The 23891-nt window shown below is 35.3% G+C and overlaps 1 protein-coding gene across 4 annotated transcripts in view; it reads right to left on the reverse strand.

Moving 5' to 3' along the window:
• The window catches only part of LOC128227036 (chromodomain-helicase-DNA-binding protein 1-like), a 38340-nt gene that overhangs the window by 3750 nt on the left and 10699 nt on the right, over nucleotides 1-23891 (reverse strand). For all 4 annotated transcript variants that reach the window (XM_052937213.1, XM_052937212.1, XM_052937211.1 and 1 more), the window contains 25 exons: nucleotides 23628-23728; nucleotides 20566-20878; nucleotides 18461-18677; nucleotides 17557-17646; nucleotides 17050-17240; nucleotides 16175-16363; nucleotides 14010-14166; nucleotides 13352-13504; nucleotides 13092-13163; nucleotides 12426-12575; nucleotides 11801-11952; nucleotides 11458-11554; nucleotides 11094-11229; nucleotides 10468-10783; nucleotides 9579-9724; nucleotides 7689-7830; nucleotides 7275-7369; nucleotides 6797-6972; nucleotides 5672-6040; nucleotides 4752-4930; nucleotides 4304-4412; nucleotides 3860-3966; nucleotides 3046-3228; nucleotides 2203-2313; nucleotides 621-812 (listed from right to left, as the gene is read on the reverse strand). In XM_052937213.1, the coding sequence (XP_052793173.1) occupies nucleotides 621-812; nucleotides 2203-2313; nucleotides 3046-3228; nucleotides 3860-3966; nucleotides 4304-4412; nucleotides 4752-4930; nucleotides 5672-6040; nucleotides 6797-6972; nucleotides 7275-7369; nucleotides 7689-7830; nucleotides 9579-9724; nucleotides 10468-10783; nucleotides 11094-11229; nucleotides 11458-11554; nucleotides 11801-11952; nucleotides 12426-12575; nucleotides 13092-13163; nucleotides 13352-13504; nucleotides 14010-14166; nucleotides 16175-16363; nucleotides 17050-17240; nucleotides 17557-17646; nucleotides 18461-18677; nucleotides 20566-20878; nucleotides 23628-23728 (4143 nt within the window). The remainder of the gene's footprint in view (nucleotides 1-620; nucleotides 813-2202; nucleotides 2314-3045; nucleotides 3229-3859; nucleotides 3967-4303; nucleotides 4413-4751; nucleotides 4931-5671; nucleotides 6041-6796; nucleotides 6973-7274; nucleotides 7370-7688; nucleotides 7831-9578; nucleotides 9725-10467; nucleotides 10784-11093; nucleotides 11230-11457; nucleotides 11555-11800; nucleotides 11953-12425; nucleotides 12576-13091; nucleotides 13164-13351; nucleotides 13505-14009; nucleotides 14167-16174; nucleotides 16364-17049; nucleotides 17241-17556; nucleotides 17647-18460; nucleotides 18678-20565; nucleotides 20879-23627; nucleotides 23729-23891) is intronic.

A 23891-nucleotide genomic window follows, 5' to 3' on the forward strand; every position in this document is an offset into this window, starting at 1 on the left:
AGGGGATTTCTGTCACATGCAACATGTTTGAAGTCTAACATGTATCAATTTCCATTCAGCAAACCAAATAAAGCAAAATGATTTAAAAATCTTGGCAGTCTCCCAATTATAGGCCAATATTCAAATTTCATATGTCCAAATACTTTCTATTACACATTTACATGTATTAAGTGTTATAAATGTCACAAAATGTCTAGACTGTAAAGCATGAAATATTGTCTTTATCACAGTTTTATATCAGTTACAGGAAAAAAATCCATATATCCTTGAGCTAAGAAACAACAATCTGGTTTCACATAAATACCTATATCTAGTAATAATGACAAATGTGCATGTACAACCACAAACATTCCAAAGAACATAATGAACAAAATACACAACACAAGTATGAACATAGTATTACTATGTAGATTTTAAGGTAAGAAAAAATAGCAGAATTTTGTAAGGCTTTAAAAACAAGAACTTAGTTTTGATTGATGCGATACTGTAGAAGCAGTTTTGCACGTATTCTTGTGGCAAGCAGACTTGCTCAATACAAAGATGTATAAGATTTGCTAAGGTTACAAATCAATCATAAATGGATGTGTATCTCTGGCAATGGGATCATAAACATTTCCTACCTGCTGTTAACATGGGAGTCCCGCCCGGAAGCGGGAGGGTAGTCCCGATAGCCCCCACCACTGCCATATTTCCGGTAATCAGACCGCATCCCCTCATTACGCGGGTCGCGGAAGCCATAGGGGTTAGAATTGGGGCCATACTCTCTCTTGGAATAACCACTGATATGACCACCCTCACGCCGCTCATTAAACCTACAGAATATAAGGCCACCATTAAAGGTCGTTTTCTGTGTTTCATTGGAATTGAAATGGCAATTATCAAGAGGGCAGTTAATGTGTTTAATGGCCACTTAGGTTTCAGCAGACAATTTTTGTTTAAAATTGAAACAACTGTTTACCAGCCCCAACAGCCTACACTTAAAATGCAAAACAAATGAAACTTAAAATACAAAAATATGAACTTGGATTGCTTGCCAGAGTAAAATTCACATAATTACAGATACAAATTTTGAATGGTTTAATTTATGGTACATACATGTACTTATATAATTCTTGAAAGATATTTTGGTTCTGACATTAATCCAAATTTAATACAAATAGAGCAAATGTTCTTTTGTTCTTTTTAGATTTTTTTTTAAACTGTTGAAATGCAAATGTATTGTGTCAAAGCAGATGAGATGTACCAGATTATACACCCTACGTCCTTACAATGAGCATTTTGCTCTGGCATGGATCAACACTCAAAGCAATCTACACACAGTTTTAAACAGCAATAAAATCACAGACACTGAAGCCACAAACATGTATGAGAGACATTAAGTGAAACAATCTTAAATGGTTGCATAGAAGACTTTGCAGTTATGGAATGCATATTAATTTCCTTTTTACTCTTTTTCTCAGAATTTTGATTAGGGCTATTCAATTAGAACATACAACCCCAAACCAGGATTTATTTTTTAGCCTTCCTGTGGTGGGTTCATGTTAAAATAGAACAGCCCTGAACATATGAATGCCAAATACCATTCATTTCCCATAATGATTGTGATTACCCATAAACAATGGAAATAACCCAAGTGAAATGCATTCTTTTGAAAATCACGATCTTTCTGATGGAAAACAATGAGGTTGAGAAACACATAAAAAACTCTTGCAAGCATAAAGGGAACAGTCTAGACTGTAAAGCTGCATAATTAATTGGACCAAATTAAACTGAGAGAAATAAAGGGATTTTTTATTCACTGTTGACAGAGGTTCTTACAGCTGATAATTGTTATTTGTTAATCCTGAACAATAACTGGGGAAGGATTTATCTGCAAAGCACATCTAAAACCCTTTATAAATTGTTTCAAAGTCATTTATATTCATTTCTAGGTACTTCCTACTGTTTTCGATGCAAATGTCTGAGCAAAACGCATCTTTACATCTGTACAATAGTCTGAAGTTAAAAGCTCTCAATCCTTACTTCATGATCAATCCTGAACATTAGAACCCCTGTGTTGACTATATAACATATGTATTAAACCAATCACTAAATACTGGTTGGACATGCACACCATCTGAGCTTTAAACAATTAAGCAAACCACAACAGTCAGAAATAAACTAATAGTACCGTATACAAGCAGCAGACACATGAAAACATACCCCTTGTTATCACCGCCGTAGTGAGGTTTGTGGTCGGAGAAGCGGGGATGATCGTGGTGAGGGTACTGACCTCCAGCCCCTCTGGAGTAGGAACTGTTGCCACCTTCATACCTGTACATGGACAAGGAAACATTTTTACTCCTCATACTTGTACTGCTATAAATAGATGAGATTGACAATGACAGTTTATCATCAGAATTATTTCACCATGCTAACAATACAGAAAGCAATGAAATTTGATCTTACACTTAAATTTAACAGATTTTCAGTTGCTTGTATCCCTTCTTGAAGTAAAATATCAATTTAATTGGGAAATCAGATTTGTCACAAAATGTCATAAGATCGTTGTGGCAACATAAGCAGTGAAAATATCAAAATGTATTTATCAACATATTTTTCCTGCAAGAAAAAAACAGCAGTAAAGAAAACATGCTTTTTGACTGTCGGAAAAAGGAATAAAGAAATAAAGGATATTTCTTAAAAATTGATGTTATAAATTATTTTTCAAGAACAGAAGAGAGCATAGTTTATCTGAAAATGTCATTATTATTTCTCTGATCATTATAAAGCATATATGATTAAAAGAAAATAATTTAAAGAAAACCAGATATCAAACTATTTCTGAATAAATCTTGCTTACGCCTTGGTAATCGTCTATAAACGTAATAGTCACACATTTCACCTAAAGGACCATTTCTCAGGTAGCACAGCAAAATAATTCTTGATCTCCATATCTAATAATAGCTTTGGTTATTCCATATTCCAGAAACACCAAGTGAAACAGAACAAAGGATAATTATTACAAAGAACAAGTAGTACATTTATGTAACCAAGACTACAAACCTATTTCGGCTGTAAGGTTTTTTCTCAGGTTGGGCACGCTGATCAAGGGGACTTGACTGCTTCCAACGGTCAGAGGGGCTGGATACAGTCACCGATGAGTTGTTAAATGCATTTTGGAATGTGGTGGTAGCGAGGGAATGGGGCGCGGTGGTGCTTGGACGGGACCAGTTACTGTTGCTTGAACTGCAAGTCAAAATTCAAGATATGTTTAACAGAAGGACATAATTATGAAATAGCATTACACGAAATAATTCTTCCATTGCTTAAACTGCAAGTCATTCCCAGCTATGTTATGGATATGGTTAAAAAGGATAAAGTAACAAATATCATACAAATTGTTAATGATGAGAATATTATCCTTCTTCATATCATGCTGAAACAGAACTTGGTTAAGACTGAGCCAGAATGCAAAATGCTATTTCCACAGTCTGAACAAAAACATTTCCAGCCGTTTTTTAAACACTTGTGCCTTCAACACTATGCTCTGCTTCTCCATTTTCTAAAATAATGCCTTTAAGTATATGGCCTGATGGCTTAAACAGAGTTATCAGTGATTTTTTTTTGGACATTTTACTGTTTCAAAATTTAAACTGTGATTTAATATTTTTTTTAGGCTATATACTGAAGAAAAATTATTCTTTTCAGTTCAAAATCGTAACAAACAACACCTCTTAAAGTCATGAGTAAATATCTCACTCATGGCTATGCGACTGTAAAATATAGCTTTTGGGGCTCACTTAGTAAAATCACTGAAACAAACAATTACCCTCTGCATTTTAAAAGACAGAATATAGCGATGTAATGCCCATATTACCTGTCATGTTCAATGTGAGACCGTTTACTATTGTAGGACTTGCCGTCTTCATGCGATCTCTTGTGGTGATTATCATTGCCTTGCTGAGATTTCGACTGATGGGAATTCTACAAACATCAAACAGGCATAACCATTTTAATTTAATTCTATCAAATGATGTTGAGTGTGTATGGAAACCTGAACCATTCAGTTTAACAAGATCCACTCCTTTGGAAATCATTAGTAAAATCGTTTTATTACAATATAAGTCATTGAAATCAGACTTTTGGTTAACCGAACCCGATTTCTATTTGGCATGATTAAAATCTATAAGCCCTGCTATTTGTAATTCAGAATTTGAAAATGTACTGCCAACATTAAACCAGTGCAAATACTTGAATTAAGCTAGTCTTTACTTAAACCAACTTTTCATGAACTAAGTGTACAAGTGTTCCTGAATCCTACCTCATCTTTGTCTCTTTCCTCGTCCCTCTTCTTCAGGGCATGTTTATACAATTTGTGGAGTTTCCGAGCATCAAACTCGGTGAACTTTGACACAAATATCCACAGGTAGCTGAAATGAGAGAGCAATCATACTTATTCTACTACAACAGTGTAGATAACAACTGGACTACCACCAATAAGAAATAACTAAATATATTCAATGTTATAGCGGACATGCAGAAATTGGGGGACAAAAGTGTTTTCAGCCCTACCAATTATATACTAGATGAACATTTTATTTTCATTGACACACTATTACCATTGGTCTGACTTGCCATTGACAAGAAGCAAGCCAATCTGATAATTGCATTTTTTTTTTGCTATGCCTAGAAATGTGGGTATTCATTTTATAAAACACATCTTCTCTTCTGTAACTAAATAATTCAAGTATCATAGATCAAAGACTCACCATCTCCACTGTTTAATCTTCTCAGGGTTGTTCATCTCTGTGAGACATTCGTTGATTCGATCCCCTATCTTGAGCAGGCACTGTCGTGTGTGGATCACCTGATCTCGGTCTGATAAACCCTCCTCGGGCCGATCCAGGTGCTTCAGGGAACGCTTCACGGGACGCATACGCTCCTTACACTGATAACAGAGAGATTGGCTTTTAATATGGTTTTCAGAAATTTTGCTTCAACAAAATTTGTAATAAGAGATACTTATGACCTAAATGCTTTGGATGAACTCAGTTAAGCGCAATATCATTCTGAAAGTAATTCACTTACTTTTATGCCTGTAAGTTTTTTTTTAGTATTTTTATTGTATTGCTTTATTTCATGACAAAGTTCGGTGGTCAAAATTAGTCTGCAAGCCCTAAACTGGTAAAGCTTTCCAGGCTTGCTCTAATTAAGGATTTATATAGCAGGGCTTGCTGAAAACTGTTGATGTCAAACACTTCTGTACTACTTCAGGCTAATTCATTCACAAGTTTAGTTTCCATAACCTAGTTCATCTGTACATACCACAATGTAAACAAAGGCATAAGACACCATACATTTATCAAACTTGTACATGTATTGCTTTTGTATTTTCAGACATTTTACAGATACATGGCAGCTTAAACATCCCTGACTAGCCTTCTCTTGAAGCCTTACTCTGCTATGAAACCAACATTCTGTGAAATTTTACAATATGTAGTATGCAGTTAGCCTCCCCGGAACATTATCAAAATTATTGCCTGCATACTACAGATCGTATTAATGGACTAAGAATAAATTGTTATAGTGGTTTTTCTCCGGTCTACTAAACAGTTTTTAGAATTTTTTACCCGCATATTATTTATTCCAGCATATTTATACAGTAAAATTCAGTAAATGCTTAACTCACCTCTTTGAAGACTTCTTCAGGCAGTTCTCCATCAAACTCGCCGTCTTGTGAGATCGCTACAGGTTCATTGATAGCTGTGAAATGCATTGGCCCCGCTTTCTCTTTCATTTTCTTCTTTTTCTCTTTCTCTTTCTTCCTCTTCTCCTGTTTATTATGATGATGGTGGTGGTGATGATGATCATGATCGTCTGACTTTTTGCTAGTGTCTTTATCACTTTTGTCAGCCTTTTTATGTGATTTTTGGGTGCCGGTATGATCCGGGGCAGTTTGGTTTGTGTCATTAGCACTTTTAGCACTAGAGTCGGAATCATCCACATAATCCGGCACTTCTGCTTTGGACTTCATCAATTTCTTGCTTTTTCGACCTCTCTGCAATCATTGACAAATGATTTAATAAGGTTGTTGTTCAAGAAAGCATGGCTACATTACACACTCATTACTATGAAGATTTTATTTCAAATTATTTCCCCCCCCCCCCCCCGACTTAAATATTAATCTCTGTTTTTTTGTGAGCCATATCTTCAAATTTTTGAATGTTGACCTACTTTGGTAGATTTGGTAGAACAATAACATCAATTTTATCAAAAAAGATATTACCAGATTTATTGAGGTTATTCAGAGGCATTTTTCTATTCAGCATATCCTACTGCCAGCTAGTTAAAACTGAAGCCTAATTTCATTATCCCATACCCCAGAAGGCCTTCAGACAAACCCTACTCAATCCAGGTGTTTATTTAATCTTTTCCATACCCCAGAAGGCCTCGAATCAAGGTGTTTGTTTAGCCTATCCCATACCCCAGAAGGCCTCGAGACAAACCCTGCTCAATCCAGGTGTTCATTTAATCTATTTGATACCCCAGAAGGCCTCGAATCAAGTTGTTTGTTTAGCCTATCCCATACCCCTGAAGGCCTTAAGACATCCCGTGCACCATCAAGGTGTTTATTTAATCAATTCCATAACTAAGAAGGCCTCGAATCAAGGTGTTTATTTAGCCTATTTCATACCCCAGAAGGCCTTGAGACAACCCCTGTCCCATCCAGGAGTTTATTAAACCTATCCTATACCCCAGTAGGCCTCGAGACAACCCCTGTCCCATCCAGGAGTTTATTAAACCTATCCCATACCCCAGAAGGCCTCGAGACAACCCCTGTCCCATCCAGGTGTTTCTTCAGCAGTCGTAGCAGGTAGTCTGCACGGGTCTGGAGATGTTTCGCCTGGGGTTTCTTGTCCCCATCTGGCAGGATCTTACTGTACAAGCCAAGCTCCTGGTCCATCTTGATCTGCTCCCAGTTACCCATACCTGGCAATGAAGATATTGGTTTTTAAAATCATAGCTAAAACAACATATGACAGAATTTGAGAAGACAATTTTAAATCCAAGTATAATGACAAAAATCTTACTTGATCATACTTTTATACACTTAAAATGTTAATCAGTTTTGTTCTGAACACTGAAAATGCAAGCAATAGCATATATTTATATATCTCTTTGTATGTCAAATGTGTTTCGCTCCATGTGTATTTTTTGGCTAAATTTCTGCAATAGTTCAGTTCATACTATTTGAAAGATATTAAAACAGACGAGCGCCAATGTTCCCATACCGTAATCATAGATTCCCTTGAGCAGTGCCGAGTCCTCCTCCACATCCCAGGGACAGTCAAAGTTACCAGCCTTGCAGTGGAAGTCTATACGGAACCTGACAATATAAACACAAATACATGTATAATGTTACTGCCAAAGCAACAGAGTTATCAATCTTGGATTTTAAAATATATGAACGTTACTCTGACTTTATTACTCTGACTTTAATAATATCGTTTGTTGTCCTGAAGTATTTTTAAAGTTTTTGTTACATATAATAAGTTTGGAGTTTTCTGTTTTCAGTTATGTGTTGTTACATATAATAAGTTTGGAGTTTTCTGTTTTCAGTTATGTGAAATACTACTGGGATACATTTACATTATATACATTAATGCACCCTAACAACCCAATCCAATGTCAACACAGACACTCACTTTTTCTTTTCAGACTTCGTCTTGGGTATGTATCTGACTAGAGGTTCCAGATCTCCACCAGCCTTCACAATCGACTGAACATTTACTATCACACTCGCAATCTTACAGTTGATGCTTCGTGGACCCTTCTTGCTTGCAGGAGCTGTGAGAAGTGATGAATTAATTGATGAAACTAAACATGCATGTGTTATGGTATTTCACCACAAAAAAAGTATATACTGTTATACTTAATGGTGTTCATTTCCATGCATTAAGCAATTTTTAGGAATTTCAAAAGAATGGTATCGATCAATTGATATTTTCAATTTATATATTATAAAAGTTTCTCAAAATGAACAGTGCTTCTACAAGAACAATTTACAAAATTTCTTATTGTTTTATGAACAAGTTGAAGTACTATATTATCAAGATTAATCGTGAAAATCTCAAATCTCAAGGTATCGTTTTTCCCCGACTATAAGATGGGGAAATTTGGTCCCGATTTTTAACCTTAAAGTAGGGGGCCCGTCTTATAGGCGAGTCTATAAGAAATTCATAAAGAATAGAGTCAGAATCAGGAATATTCAACATAAGGTATTCGACTGATTGATTTATTTTCTTGTTGATGACACCCCAATAAAAGTGACACGATCACACCCAACGGATTAAGACGACCATCTGCTTTGTTTTGCTACGATGAACACTCGATATAACCATTGTTATCGGTCCAAACACGTTGTTTATCACAGGGGACATATTCGCTACCTTTAAAATAAAAAGATTTTTAACAAAAAATATTTTAAAACTTTCTATGTCGTTAATAAAACTTACTTTTTCCTTACGATTAGGTCTTGCGTATATCATGCAGATACATGTAACTGGCAGATTTCAATACACATTGCATTAATTTATCCGCAATCATCAATGCTTATTTATTTCTAAAAAAATTAAGTCCCATCAACTGCAATCCAGACAAACACCTGTGAAAATTTAACTTATTGACACATGTAATGGAATGTGTTGTGTTTGTCGAGCTATGTAAAGATCAAAGGTGCACTGCAGTGGTTTGTATTTAAATAGGTCAATCAAATACCGTATAAACCCATTTAAATCCAAAGATTGCGTCTAGACTGGTTAAAACATACCATATGATCGGAAAATAAAAATCATTACTCCTAAGCAAATGAACAAATTTAGTTGATATTTGTCTGTTTAGCTTGAACATTTTCACAGACTTGGAGAATTTAAGTGCTTGATTTGCTTTAAAAATCGACCCCGTTTTATAAACGAGTCGAGACAAAAACACCAGATTTCATGGGCAAAGCTAGGTGGTCGTCTTATAAGCGAATCGCCTTATAGTCGGGGAAATACGGTATGTTATTTTATAGAATTAAGCGGTCCCGTAATAAGAAGTCATAATAAGCTCAATCATGCCAGCCTTGTTAAGCACTTTTTTAAAAACCTGACTTATATTTCAAACATGTACAAGTAGGCTAGGAACAAAATGTTACGCAAAATAGTAGTGCATAAACAACAGCTTATACAAAAGTCTGAAATGGGAATCTGAAAAGATATGATATCAATTATCAGAGATTAAAAAAATATTTATTATTGATTGATAAACGATTAATCTCATGTTAAATTTAAATAATATTTTATCTTGTCTAGGGTCATTTAGCATTGAATACATAAATTATTACTAACAAATTGAAGAATTTAAATGGGAAAATCCATTAGGATGAAAAATGTGATTGAAGTGGTCTAAAATGTTTGAAAGAAAGCCCAAAGGGGAATACTTTTAAATACATCTCTATGAAAAATCTGCTATTGATAGTCAACGATGTTGACAAATTCAATGTTTTTTTTTAATTTTAATCTAATCTAATCAAAACAGCTGCAAGCAACACATACTCTCCCCATTCTGTTCCTCCAGCTGTTTTTTGGAGTTGAACTCCTTAAAAGCGTGATCACACTGGGACTTGAGCAGTTCCGCCATTTTCCTGAGATCTGACTCCGACTTCTCCTGGAGCTCCGCGTCACACGCTATGTCATCTAACCTGTTAACATTGAACAAAGTCATGTCAAGTATAGTTAAAATGAGTTCAATACTGCAATGCTTTAAGCCAAATAGGGACACAAAAATTCAGTTAAATGTGTGCAGTGATTCCAAGCATCCTTCTCAGTAAGTTTAAATATCTCCATCCTTTTACAGAACAGGTCTGTGAAATATCATCATAAAAGGACGCCTACACATCTATTCTTTAAACCTCTTTGCAGTGGTACAGGTAAGTTCAAAGTTGCAAGCCTTTCACTCGTACACAGTTTGCAGAGCTAGTTCAATTTCTTAGCGTCCTTCTCAGAAAGTTTAAATATCTCCATCCTTTTACAGAACAGGTCTGTGAAATATCATCATAAAAGGACGCCTACACATCTATTCTTTAAACCTCTTTGCAGTGGTACAGGTAAGTTCAAAGTTGCAAGCCTTTCACTTGTACACAGTTTGCAGGGTTAGTTCAAATTCTAAGAGTCCTTCTCAGACAGTCTAAATATCTCCATCCATTTACAGAACAGGTCTGTGAAATATCATCATAAAAGGACTCATTTATTTCAGTTCAATTATGTATTCCTTAACAATGGTTGAAAATAGCACAAACCTGCAAGTGTTGCACTGGTAAAATGCTTTTCTGGCTTGCTCAAATTCTGAATTTTATATAGCAATTTTGATGCAAACCATAAGAAATGGGCTTGTTCACCAAGAAGCCAAATTTCAATGACTGTGATACATCCATGCACACTTTACCTTGAGAGAGGATCCCCAAACTTTTTGTAGCTCTTCACAAAGCGTCGTATCTCCGCATTAGTGAAGCCCTTTATCTGGTCATTCTTGCCGCCAGCTCGGGGCCGGCCCCGTTTCTTTGGCCGATCATCATCACTCCCTGAATCCTCATCATCATCATCGTCGTCGTTTTCCTTGTCACTGTCATAGCTCTTCTCAAGCTGCTTTAGGGTAGTGCGTTGCCGCGGGGGAAGGTTGAGTTCGAGAAGTAAATCCTGTCGTTCTTCTTCTTCTACTCTTTCTATGTCGTTTTTGGGAATTATGGATGACCAGTCCTTACCTGGAAACAAACAAGACTGAATTGTCACCCCAAATTCATTGAAGTGAACAGGCACAGAATATTAAGTGAAAGCATGTTTTCTTTTTCAGAATAATCGTTTTCCTATAGAGTTAAATGAAAACGGTATTTCAGACTTTAAAGATGATATGAACTTATGATCAGAAAGATGAAAACAGCAATGCATTAGTAAAAAAATTCCATTGTCATGGACAGATATGCTATAAACAAAATAAATAAGTATATAGTGTCACCTACAAGGCAGCAATGTCTACAAAATACATGATATTTTTAAGTAAATCTTTACAGATACCAGTGGATTCAATCTCGTCATCCTCAAGGTTTTCAAAGGTTACAATTTTGAACTGTGAGAGAAGTTCATCTCCGACCCCGTTATTTTCAGCCATCTCTCGAGTCTCAGCCTGCTGCAAGATCTCATCTATGTCTACCTGTAATGCAGAACACCATTATTACAATGTGACAACAAAATCAACTGTGTCGGGAAAAATCCCAGGAACAAACCAATATTTTTGATACTTTATATAAGCCTCTGATTTTTTTCTGAATTGTCCTTAAGACATTCCATACAATAAAAAGTTTTTCCTGAATAAGGTAACAAAGAATTAGAAAACAAAGTAAAAGTAAAAACTAGCAAATAGTGAACAGCGATAACTCACCTGGGGTTCCTCGTCATCATTATCTTCTTTAAACAACTCTTCAGCACCAAATTTGAGTATGGAAGCCAGCTCATTCTTGCTGAATGGTGTCTTGGTACTGAAAACAATGAAGTCACAATGAACTACAAATGGTGACAAAAAATATTTTCATTCTATAGAAAAGGGATTACATTAAAGCAGATCTGTCTATTATTCAAACATAGGTGATCTGACAAAATACCGTGTAAAGGATTAAATAGTGCTATACGCGCGACATATATTTCTTTTATATAGAAATATATAACTGATTTAATAAAGATTATTAAGTATGCAATAAAACAACTGGCTAGAACCTCCTGCATACTTAGTGAGATCTCCACCGCCCTTATTCAAAACCGTACGGCCAGTTGTGTCCATACGCTGAATAACAAGGTGATCCAGCACCATTTTCCGTTTAGCTCTCTCCACAATTTCCTCCTCTACACTGTTCTTTGTCACCAGTCGGTACACTGACACCTGTAATGTTATTTATTGATTTAAAGATTCACCATATACATTTATTTTACCAAAAAATAAAGAAACAAAAAACTTACAGTGATCAAAGTTCAGGCTTTGCAGGATGACGACAATGACACCAAGGCTATCATAATACTTAAACTTAGTTTAACATTATATATTTTACAACGATTGTGAAAAAAGTTATGATAACTAATACAAGTCACTCTCTGGGACAATGTTGCACGAGAGTGTGGTCTTGTGTTGTGGGAGAAAACAGAATTCCCGGGGAAAACACACTTGTCCAGCTTGGTGACCACTTACCAAACTCACATACGGGCTGCCTTGGTGAAAAGCGAGTGTGCTAACTACTGAGCTAACCGTACAAACAACTTCATTATTCTAAACTTTTCTTTAAAACAACAACCTTAAAACCATTCCGATACAACCTAAACATGTACATCCTTTCATGTGAAAGAAAGTTATGCACGTACCTGGTTTTTCTGGCCAATCCTGTGAGCCCTTGCCTGTGCCTGCAGGTCGTTCTGAGGGTTCCAGTCGCTATCAAATATTATCACAGTATCTGCAGTTGCCAGGTTTACACCTAGACCTCCTGCACGAGTTGACAGCAAGAAACAGAAGTCCTGCAATATTAAGAAAAAAATAACCTGTAATATCAAGAAACCAAAGTCCTGCATAATCAAGAGACAACAGGCATCATACATTACATTACAAATTCTTTGTCATTATTCTGGTGTGCTTTTACTCTATATACCAGGGTGTGGGAGAATGGCTGAACCAAAACTCCTTGAACTTAAAGCTGGGGCTCCAAAGGGCTAGTAATGTAATTGACGGGTCCAGGGCAATGCCTTGGTGGGGAAAACCAAAATTAACAGGAATCCGTGGAAGATTCTCAACCCTGTTTTACCATGAATCACATAACGCACTTTCAATTATCTGAAAATTAGTTAATTAGATTTGAGGATATATCTATATGTTTATTATTAAGATATCTGTACTCCGGCCCAATCATTTTTACAGGTATAAATGGTCCAACAATTTCAAAATTGAATAAGAAAAGTTCATTCTTTGACTTGAATTGAACTGATATATTTTAGCTCAAAATACATATTCTAGAATTGTACAAGTCATCAATTTACCTGAGAACCTTCTGCATTAAAATGATCAAGGGCTGTTTTGCGAAGATCACCTCGGATAGAGCCATCCAACCTCTGAAAACATAAGCCATATTTAGAGTTTTGATCGACTTCATTTATATCTTTTTTTCTGTTGCACACATGAGTCAACAAGGAAAATCTACGGAATATTGAATTCTTGATACTGAATGTTGATAATGGACAGTGCAACACACTCCTTTCATTCACACTCAAGTTATACTTTTGCGCATTTTGTTCCCTACCTGAAACTGGAAGTGTCGCATCTGAAGGTACTCGCTGAGAATGTCTAGAAGGCGCACCATCTGTGAAAATATGAGAACACGATGGCCCTTCTCCTTTAGTCGCAGAAGCAGCTTGTCCAGCAGGATCAGCTTACCACTCCCACGGATCAGGTTCTGTTAAAGAAAAAAATGAAGCACAAATGAGGTTCTGCTTTGGTAAGAGGATATGATTATTATTTTAATTTCAGGCAAGTTATTTTTAGAGTAATGTCAGCTTTGCACGACTTTGAAACTAACCATAAACAGGATAGAACCAGAAGAGTATTTAACTATTATATATTGTAGGGTTACATTTTTGTTAGAAAAAACACACTTATTCATTGTGCTTTTAGTAATGACGTTCAACCTGATTTTACTTCCGCACAGGTCATTAAAATGCAAAGTTTATAACTAAATGCTACGCATCTTTGCTTGTTAATTTGTTGTTTGTTTTTAATGACAGTCCCAACAGATATTCAAATCAGTTTTCAGTGGTCTGCACAATCAAGTAGAAATAAATTTGTACACACTAATGACTAGTCTTATCAGTTAATTTATAATTTTCCCACAATTCTGTACCTAACAGCACTTTCTCCAGAAGTTTATTTTTTTCCTAAGCCATTTCAGTGACACAACTTACCTGAAGGTGGTCGACAGAGTTTTCCTCGCTGTCTTCTGGCCGCACAAGCAGCTGGTGGTTACAGCATTTCTTCAACTCCATGATAATGTTCACGAAAGATGAGATACTTGACTTGACCCCCTTGTTCAACTCCTTGTAATTTTTTGTTAAGATCCATCTGGGAAAAACAGAAGCAGAGTGTAATACATTGTAAAAGAGCTTAACCCATATGCATGGGAGTATAAGTAAGTGAATCAAGAAACACAATAAAAAAAAATGTACATTAAAATGAGGATGTACAACACACAACACTCTCTCAGGGGTTCTAACAGCTGATTATAAACCCGGAGCCTGTTTGATTATGATGGATTTATGCCATAACCCTTTACTTCATAGATACGCAATTTTACTTATCTATCCATAGCTTCATAGATACGGATCTTAACGTTTTATCCATAGCTTCATAGATACGTAATCCTACGTATTCGTAATGTAGGGGCATTTATTTTCATATCTGATGCTTGTTTATGCGCTATAAATTCATATTCATGAAGTATAAACATCGATAAATACAATGCACTAAAAAAAACACTATGTTACTATTTAAAGAATTTCGGAAAATCGGGAAATAAGGTCACTGGTATCAAAGATGCGTAAAACGTTGACTGCGCAGGTTTGTGGGCATTCCTGTCTCATTTTCCTCGTGGAAATTTACACAATACTGCAAGTTATAATTAACTACCAATAATACAACTATATTTTATTGATCACGCGCCTGACGTCACAGGTCATGGTTCGAAAACGTGTCAAAATGTCGGCCATGTTGGATAAACAAAAAATCATCTGGCTTGTATAAACAAAGGCCATAAATCATTATATGGGACATATGTGTCACTTCTGTTTCGCTAATCCGGTCATAAAAATGCGCATCTGGTTCTACAAATTGAAAGTAAGTACAAATGTGTTATAAAATAATGACTATCCCTATTGTTAAACTTTGACATGACCCAATTTAACATCGATCAGCTGTTGAAACACGTGTTTTCGAATACACAAGAATGCAATGTAGAGCTAATTTCTGCCCTTGTTAACTTCAGTTTAAAACAACATTCCTGAATAATGTCATTTATATTTCAGTGTTTGTCTGACGAATCGGAACATTCTGGCTTCGATTAAAATGAGTTTGAGACATTGAGTACGACGTCGAGAATTCAGACCTCGGCGTCACGCACACAAGGATACGAGAAATGAGGATTTTTAAAATCAAACCCAAATGACAATACATGGACATGCAATAAACGATATAAATTTAGTAAACAACAACATGCAGGCCTCATTTAGTAGTTGAATAATAACTTTATTTGTTCATTGTAGTGTTAAATAACCGAAAGTTATACATACTGTGACTGTTGATCAACTTGTTTTTTTTCTTCTGTATCATATATATAAATATACCGTGCTTCTTTGTTGTGAACTATTTTTTAATTCTGTCCATCTTTGTTTCAATTCAGGTTGCATTAAATGAATTATAAAAATATGTTGTTTATATAATATTTTGTGTTATGTTTGATAAATAAAAGTGTAGTAAAAATTAATTTTCATCAAATTTGACATATTTTTCTGTTTATTTATGAATATCATGCGGAAATAATTTAGATAACAAAATAAAATTTATATGACTGGATTGGAAATTTAATTCTCTATAAACTTTACATTGATGACTTATTGATTAAACCAAAAGAAATACTAAGAAAATAGGTTTGTAATACATTAGGGTTAAAATTCCAATAATATCAATAATCTCCTATGAAGTAGGGGTACTGATATGAACTGATAAGCCATGAACTGGCAGCCTGAAATGGCTTAGGTTTACATGAAGTAAAGGGATAAGCAGGGTAAAGGGACTTATTAATTATGTCCAAAGAACATTCATTTCAAAGTAGTTTTCAATGCTTTTCTTGTCCAAATGTCAAAAAAAACTGTACAAAAGTATGAATTTAAAAGCTCTCAAACTGCTTTCTATAAGAACCTGTATATTTTAGAGGGTTTTAGGTTTTAAAACACAGACAGGAAAGATTATTCTATTTTTATTTCTTGCTTTCAAAATCTAGTTTAGATCAAAAGTATTTTATTAGTGAAACTGTATTCCTACTTAAATTACAGTTGCACTTTAACATCGTACTTACTTGTAATACTGTTTCTGTTTGGAGGACATCTCAACACGGAGGATCTGTTCTGTTTTGGCTGGCAGTGATTTCTCCACATCCTTTTTCACCCGCCGGAGAAGAAAGGCCTCTAGCTGCTTGTGTAGCTGGGTAAAGCCGGTCTTGTCCGCTCGTGAGTGCTTTTCTTCAAACTCCGACCACTTAGGGAACCTGTTAGTTGAAATGGTTGGTCAGTCTGGATGAATAAACTCATTGATAACAATAAATTGGAATACAACCTCCTGCAATAATTACCAACTTTGCTTAAGAAATGTATATATTTATATATCAAAGTCCACATACATTTGTTTGTCCAGGGTGGTGTGTGAATAGTAAACCACACTATTGGTTTAACATGAATACCTATATCAGGATGATTGAGAGTAGGTGTAAGTTTTTTAAATCATGGTATCTTCAAAGTATATTACTATGAAAATATATCATGGAAGTGAGCTGTCTGTATGGTTCTATTTGTGATAAGTGTTTGTAGAGTTTTGTGCTGTTCTATTTTTCTTGTTTGTGATTTTGTGTTCTATGTCTTTGGCGATTGCCACTAAACTGGGTTTGTGTTTAAACTTTTTGCTACTCAGCATGTTTCTGTAGCTTTTTGCATAACTATTTAGACAGAAATATATTTTTTTAAATAAAAAGCCAAATCCTAATGGTGTACCAGATTATTTTGGACAAGAAAAAAAATCAGTAAAATTTAGCAGTCTGTCCCAGACATCAGGGTAAATACAGTATATTCAACATTCATTCAGACATCTAAACTTCTAAACACAAAGTTCATAGACTTCTAAATTAAGTTGATACACTTCATAACTCTTCAGGATGTTCAGATTATGAGATATATTTACTTGAGAGGCATGATGAAGTGCAGTAGAGCCCACAACTCCTTGAGGGAGTTCTGTAGCGGTGTACCGGTGATGAGAACCTTGTGGTTAGCCTTGAATTCCATAAGCGTTCGGTAGAGGAGGGAGTCAGTGTTCTTCAGGCGATGGGCTTCATCAACAATCAGCTCTGCCCAGCTTACAGCACCAAGGAAGGCCTGCGTACAGAACAGAAAATTGATGACATGTTCTAGACTGCACAGTGATGCAAAAAAAATGAGACTGGTTTTGACTCATACTTGCATGCAGTCTTAAGTAAGAGAAATGTAATAGGCAGGCATTCTTTAACAGGATTAAAACTCACAGACTTATCCAGACAGAACTATGCTTCCTTAGTAGAGAAACACAAGTTCACATAGCCAGGCAAGTTAAAAGTTACTCAAACAAGCAATTTTACAAGAAATGAAATAATTCATGTTTCATGATTCAAGAATGCTGCATAAAAAAGATTTCTGAGATAACTTTATTTTGTACCTTATCTTTCAGCAGGATCTCGTACGTGGTGACCACGACATTGAACTTTAATCTCTTGTTTCCAGGATGACACCATTCATGATCCCGGATCTGAAAAACATTTGTACATGTGTCACCAGATCTATTGTTTATGTGTACATTTGAAGTATTTTCTTTCCTTTATTTCATCATATATTATTTTCCAATCCTTCTACAATCATTCATTTCCCTTCTTTCACTTAGTCATATTGACAAAACAAAAATATTACATTTAACAGTAAGTAACCCACCTGCTTCAATAGTGAACCCAGCAGGGTTACATAGGAATAAGAGTTGGGGAAAGGTCTAGGTTTATCTAAAAAGCATGTACATGTACATAGATTAGTATCAAAGAATGTTTTAAGATCCGACGCAATCCCAAAGCAATAGTATACCATGTGTAGAATAGTTGTTTGTATTAGTGTAAGATCTAAATATATAATTCATCCAGAGAGCACCAAAAGCAATAATTTACAACTGGCTAAATTGTATGCAATACGTAAATTCATTTCGAAAATGATGTTGTTGAAATTGGGTTCCTGTCCTGTGCATGCCCACATTTCATTTCAAAACAGAGAAAAATATCAAATTATATTTCCACTGTCCAAACAAATGATCATTTTATTTCACTGATAAATTGTTATTAACCACTGGAAAGCATGTTATTAAGTTGTATAACTGCATGTCACTAACTGTTAAGACATTTATAAGAAAAAACTGTTTATGTTGGTTTTTTGAAACACCAGTATTTCACCTTGATATAACAATACATCTCCAACAATTAATTCTGAAATCCTTTAAGGAACATATCACCCAGGAAGCACACTTTGTAACAGACAATCTCATAAAAGCTGGAGGGTATTACTTACTTCACTTCACGACTTACAATGTTTCTACTGTTCACATCACCAAGGTATATGACAACGTTTATGTCAGGGCACCAGTTCTCAAACTCTCGCTGCCAGGCTACCACTGTGGAGAGGGGAACGACAATGATGAACGGCCCGTACAATTGGTACATGTTGTATAGTATGGACACGAAGCCAATGGTCTGGATTGTCTTACCGAGACCCATCTCATCAGCAAGTATAACACTGTTCTCCCTTAAAAACAAATGCAATAGGTTGGTTTTTGAAATTTTCAATTCTTAACTCCCGGAACCTTAGCTGTTGAACCTTAGCTGTTGAACCTTGCAATAAAGAATTAATGGTACCAAAATAATGGCCAAGAATACCCTTGAAACTTATACCTACCAATTGTTAACATTAAACTACTTGAGCTTTTTAAATTTACAAAAGCTATTTTTAGATAAGGCCAAATAAAAAAATAGGTATGTTTCAGGTTACCCGACCGACCCTAACTTATTTTTCCCTGAAAAAAAATGTGATTTGGAAACGAAAAGCATTTATGACGAAATGTATGTACAAAAAAGTTGTCAATATTAGAGTTGGATTTCTGAATGTATTTACCGTACTTCACCTTAGAGTTCGGACACCCTAAAATAATTCTCCGAATTCATAGAAAATAACCATTTTTACATTTTATCTACATGTATGGTAAACCTGCCTTTTTTCTTCATGTCTGCATTTTACCACTTATTAATTTATCCATAGTTATCAATGGTTATTACGCCTATAAGTGTAACTCCTTCATCAAGTTAATTAAAATCCCATTCAACACCATTTTATACATGCATTGAAATGAATAAACACCTTTTATCGGCTTCATATCAAACAGTCACATTGTGTGACGTCACATAACTCTCAGTTATACCCACAAGGATCTCATGGAGAGCATGGATATTGTTATGCAGGATTAATGTGTCTGGGTGGTGTTTTCGATTGTAACTTAAGTATTTTATTTCTTACTTCAATTCATTACATTAAATAGTTTACCCGTATCATTGAATGTGTTGACTTTTATTGTTCTATTGATGTTACAATGAGTATTACTGTACGATTATTGCTTCATAAAGTCTATATTAAAAGTGTGGTAAAAGTTTCAAAGTTTATTGGCGGATCGTTTTACAAACATGTCATGTCTGTGTTTTCTTAATCTCTTGATTGCCCTTGTTGTTTCTTTAATCCTCCATTAAAAATATCACACATCCTTTTTAACCGGCAATAAATCGTTTAGGATGGGTAGTAACTAACTAACTTATCACAGTGATGTATACGTTAAGGTAATCTAGCCACGCATTGTAACGATAAAGATCAATAATTTTGGTCTGTGAGACTTAGTAACTGTAAAAGTTGCAATCGATGTCCTTTGGGTGTCCGAAAATTAGGTACCTAAAATAAATTATTTTTGAAAATAATAATGGATGTCCGAAATTTTAGATTGTCCAAACTCTAAGGTGCATTACGGGTAGTTTGTGTTTGTGTGGCAGGTATTTCAATTCTTGAACTATATTTTCTTGTCAGATACAAATGTGTCAGATACTGACTTTCGGATTGGTATGTCAGACTTAAGTGTGCAATTTTGGCAATAAAACCGGCATGTTACTTGTTCTTCAAACCTGAACCCCAGGTCCTCTTGACAGCATTGAGGTTTCCTTGGCTGATGGCTTATATGGTAAATTTGCTGTCCCACTCTTCATGTAATTATGTTACAGGGAGGTTATCATTCTACAGAGGGTGATTGAAAGCAAAAGGGTGCATAAAGAAAAGTTCTGGAAAGTCTTAAATAACAGCAGAGTGGTGTACCATAACTTAGTTGAAATCCAACCACCATTGTCAAAGTATTTAACCAGACAAATAAAGAATGTTTCTTTTGAAGCATGGAACATGTTTAAAAACTACTGATAAACCTGAAAATTGATGAATTTTATTTATGTTACTTTCTGAGACAACAGTTACTGAAATCAATATATCAAAAAAAAATATAAAAAAAATAAAAAATATTCCGACCTACCTACACTATTTTTTTTTGCAGCGTTACCTGAAACGCACCTATTTTTTTATTTGGCCTAATAAAAAACGTTAAACTCACTTTGACCAGGAGTGCATAAGCCAGTTGACACCATCAAGCTGATAGTCTCGTAACTGTAGGTCATCGCTACCAATAAAACTGGGCTGGTTTTTCAGCGGCAGGTATTTTGGACGGTTCTTTAACACTCGAGACAGCTTTGTGGGGATTTTCTGTGACTTATTCCGCACCATATAATTGTCAATTCTGTCCTGAAACTTGGCAGACAGAAGTTCCCCGTCCTCCCAGGAAACCTCAGAATAAGGCAAGCCTGTCCATTTACACAAGTAATCAGGGAAACCATTCCCTTCATTGCTGTTTTTCTCATCAGAGTGCGCTAAAAAATCAACAACATACATTTGTACAGGTCAATTAAAATCACAAACTACATGGGAGCTTCTTGCCCAAGAAAGTTTCCTTAAATCGCTCACTTATTCTCAAATCACTGAGTAATAGACTACTCGAGTTCCCTAAATCTGACATGTAACCTGTTGGGGGCACTCACAATTGTTTACCCCAAATTAATATAAATTTTAATGTTCAAGAGGTCATCAAGACATTGACCTCTGTCCGTAAAATAAATTGTGGTTATTTTCTGTTCATCATAAATATATATGCTAAGTTTAAGGAAGTATGATGTGATTCTTAGATTAATGAAGCAAATACCGCAACCATGACCTACGAAATCAACATCAATAGAAGTCATCTACTGGTCATAACAGCGTTCGACACTAAGGGTAGTCCGGTAGTCCGAGACTCCTAAAATTCGGCTCGGACTACCGGATTTTCCGTCTAGGCAGTCCCTCGGACTCCTTCATTTCAAAATCCAATTGTACACAAATCGTATCCGAAGGTTAAAAGTATCCGAAAGCACATAAGTAATTATTTTGCGACTCGTCAAATTGTTATCATTTAGACGCTCATTAAGTAGTAAGTGACGTCATAGACTGGTATTCATGTATCTTTTAATGTTTGTAATATAGTTACTAAATCGATAAATACCGTCAAACTGTGTTTACAAAAATTATTCCTCGTTGATTTTAAATATAAACAATGTTTATGTCAACGGTAAAATGGATTTCGCCACCGGGAGCGAAAAATAAAAGAACTGAAAAAGAAAAAAAACATAAAAGAGTTTGTAATTTATAGAGAAAGGAAATTCAGCAAGCATGGTTAAAACAATTGTCTTGGCTGATGTCTGAACTGACATCTGTATATATGAGTACCTGACTGTAGGGAGCTTTGTCACTGTGCGCTCTAATGTGCGATTGAAAGCCATAAGAAAACTTTTAAGGGCCTTATGATAATATTATAAACTAAGAAAATGCAAAAAAGCAAAAATATTTTCAAGTTAACCACCAGCTGGCTGCTTGTTAATTCAGCTGAACAAATCTATCTTTGACAGGTAGTGCATTCTGTTTATGGAAGCTGAACATTATTCAGAAATAAGGACAGTCCTACTCAGACTATGTCACCATGTACCAAGCTTATATTGCAAAGTCTGTTAGCATTGGCACAACATATAAGGCATGTCAGAGTCTCATTGCACTGATTGCAGATGAATGTTCAAATTAAACAAAATTCAGTATTTGATAATGCCCCGTTCAATTCCCTTATATCTGATGGCTCCACAGCCGTTTCACAAGAGGCCAAGGTTCTATATGCCAGATCGTCAGTTTATGGAAATCATATATTAGAATAGATCTATTGATAAGGCCTAAAAAAAATATGTCTGTTTCGGGTAACCCGACCCTACCTATAAAAATGAGCCGACCCTAACTATTTTTTTCCGTTTCTGAGCAAAAAAATATTCGTTCGCGAATAGAGAGTTACGAAGGGCGGATAAATGCAGATTTTAATCAGAATTATTGTTTATATGATAAAACAAAGTCAGGCAATGACAGTAATGTAGGAAAGACTGCCATGTGCAAGAAAACACTCTGAACTTGTGACAGATTTTGAAAAAAATAAATAAAAAAATAATAAAAAATCCCTACCTACCCTACCTAGAAATTTTGAGAAGGTTACCCTAAACAAACAATTTAATTTTTTTGGCCTAAATAGTTTCAGTCATGTTCATGTTATTTGAATAAAACAATTAAAATTTTACTTAAATATGCTCACAGAATACAGATCTCTAGTTTGCCCTGCAGAAATGAAATACCAAGGCTCTGTGAAATCATTGAATAAATAGTCATCAGTGCTCCAGCCAGGGGGTAGGTCAGAAATGACAATTTTGATGTGAATTAAATTAGCCTTTATGGGACACTTGCAAGGGCCAGCACTCAACTTTTTATGTAATGTGATGTTACTTCTTTCAATACTTACAGTTTGTTACCTCAGCTGTTAACTTTAAGTTAGTGTCAAAAGTATGTCCATTTATGACTAATTTCTGGACATTGACTGGCAAACAAACAAAAGGGCACAGCAGGGTGTAGTAAAATGGCAGCCGGGTACTAGAAAAGGGCAGCGAGTGTCCCAACCTGTTATTTAGGTGTAGCTGGAGCATTGAGTCAATAAATTTGAATAAATGTTCTAATTATCCTGGACTCCTTAATTTTATGCCGGACTCCTTGATTTTGGAATTAAGGAGTCTGGTAGACTCCTTGTTTAAAAGTCTTAGTGTCAAACACTGCATAACCTGTACTGCTACCAAGTTTTAAAAACATAAGATCAAGTGTTCTGACAGACAGGATACAATGCATACTAACAGAGAAATTTTAATGACATAAATTAATTCAAGTAAGTCAAATACCATTATCATTAACATTTAAGGTCACCATGACCTTGACCTTTGCCTACTGACCCAACAATTATTATAGGTTATCTTCTGACCATGCCCAATGTATACATTTTAAGTTTAAAGACTCGAAAACCAGTCATTCAAAAAAAATAAAAACTGAAAAAAGTGATGATGATGACGACACTGCTGAAGGACAAAGAAATCCCTATGTGTATGCAATGGTTTGTAGATGACATAATTTTTTTAACTCCTTCACAAAACATTAAGTTTCTTTGAGGAAATAAAGGAATATTATTATTATTTATTGTATTTAAAGGTGACACAAATAAACTACAAGTCTTACCAATGATTCTTTCCACGGCGAGACAGTTTTTATACAGATCTTCGTTATATTCTTGCTGGACATCATAGTATTCTATGTCATCCGGCGAAGCAAACCGCTTCCTGAACACGACAAGATCAATGTTTGTAACCCAGGAATGCAGTTTACACAAACAGCAATGACAGTTCTAAAATGTTCACCCAAGTTCCAAAGTATTGTTCATTCTTTTATTAACATCTATTTTAAAGCATGTCTTTATTAGATCAGTTTTCTTTAATTCGATTA

This window comes from Mya arenaria, chromosome 3 (genome assembly GCF_026914265.1).
Source record: "Mya arenaria isolate MELC-2E11 chromosome 3, ASM2691426v1".
Taxonomy (NCBI): domain Eukaryota; kingdom Metazoa; phylum Mollusca; class Bivalvia; order Myida; family Myidae; genus Mya; species Mya arenaria.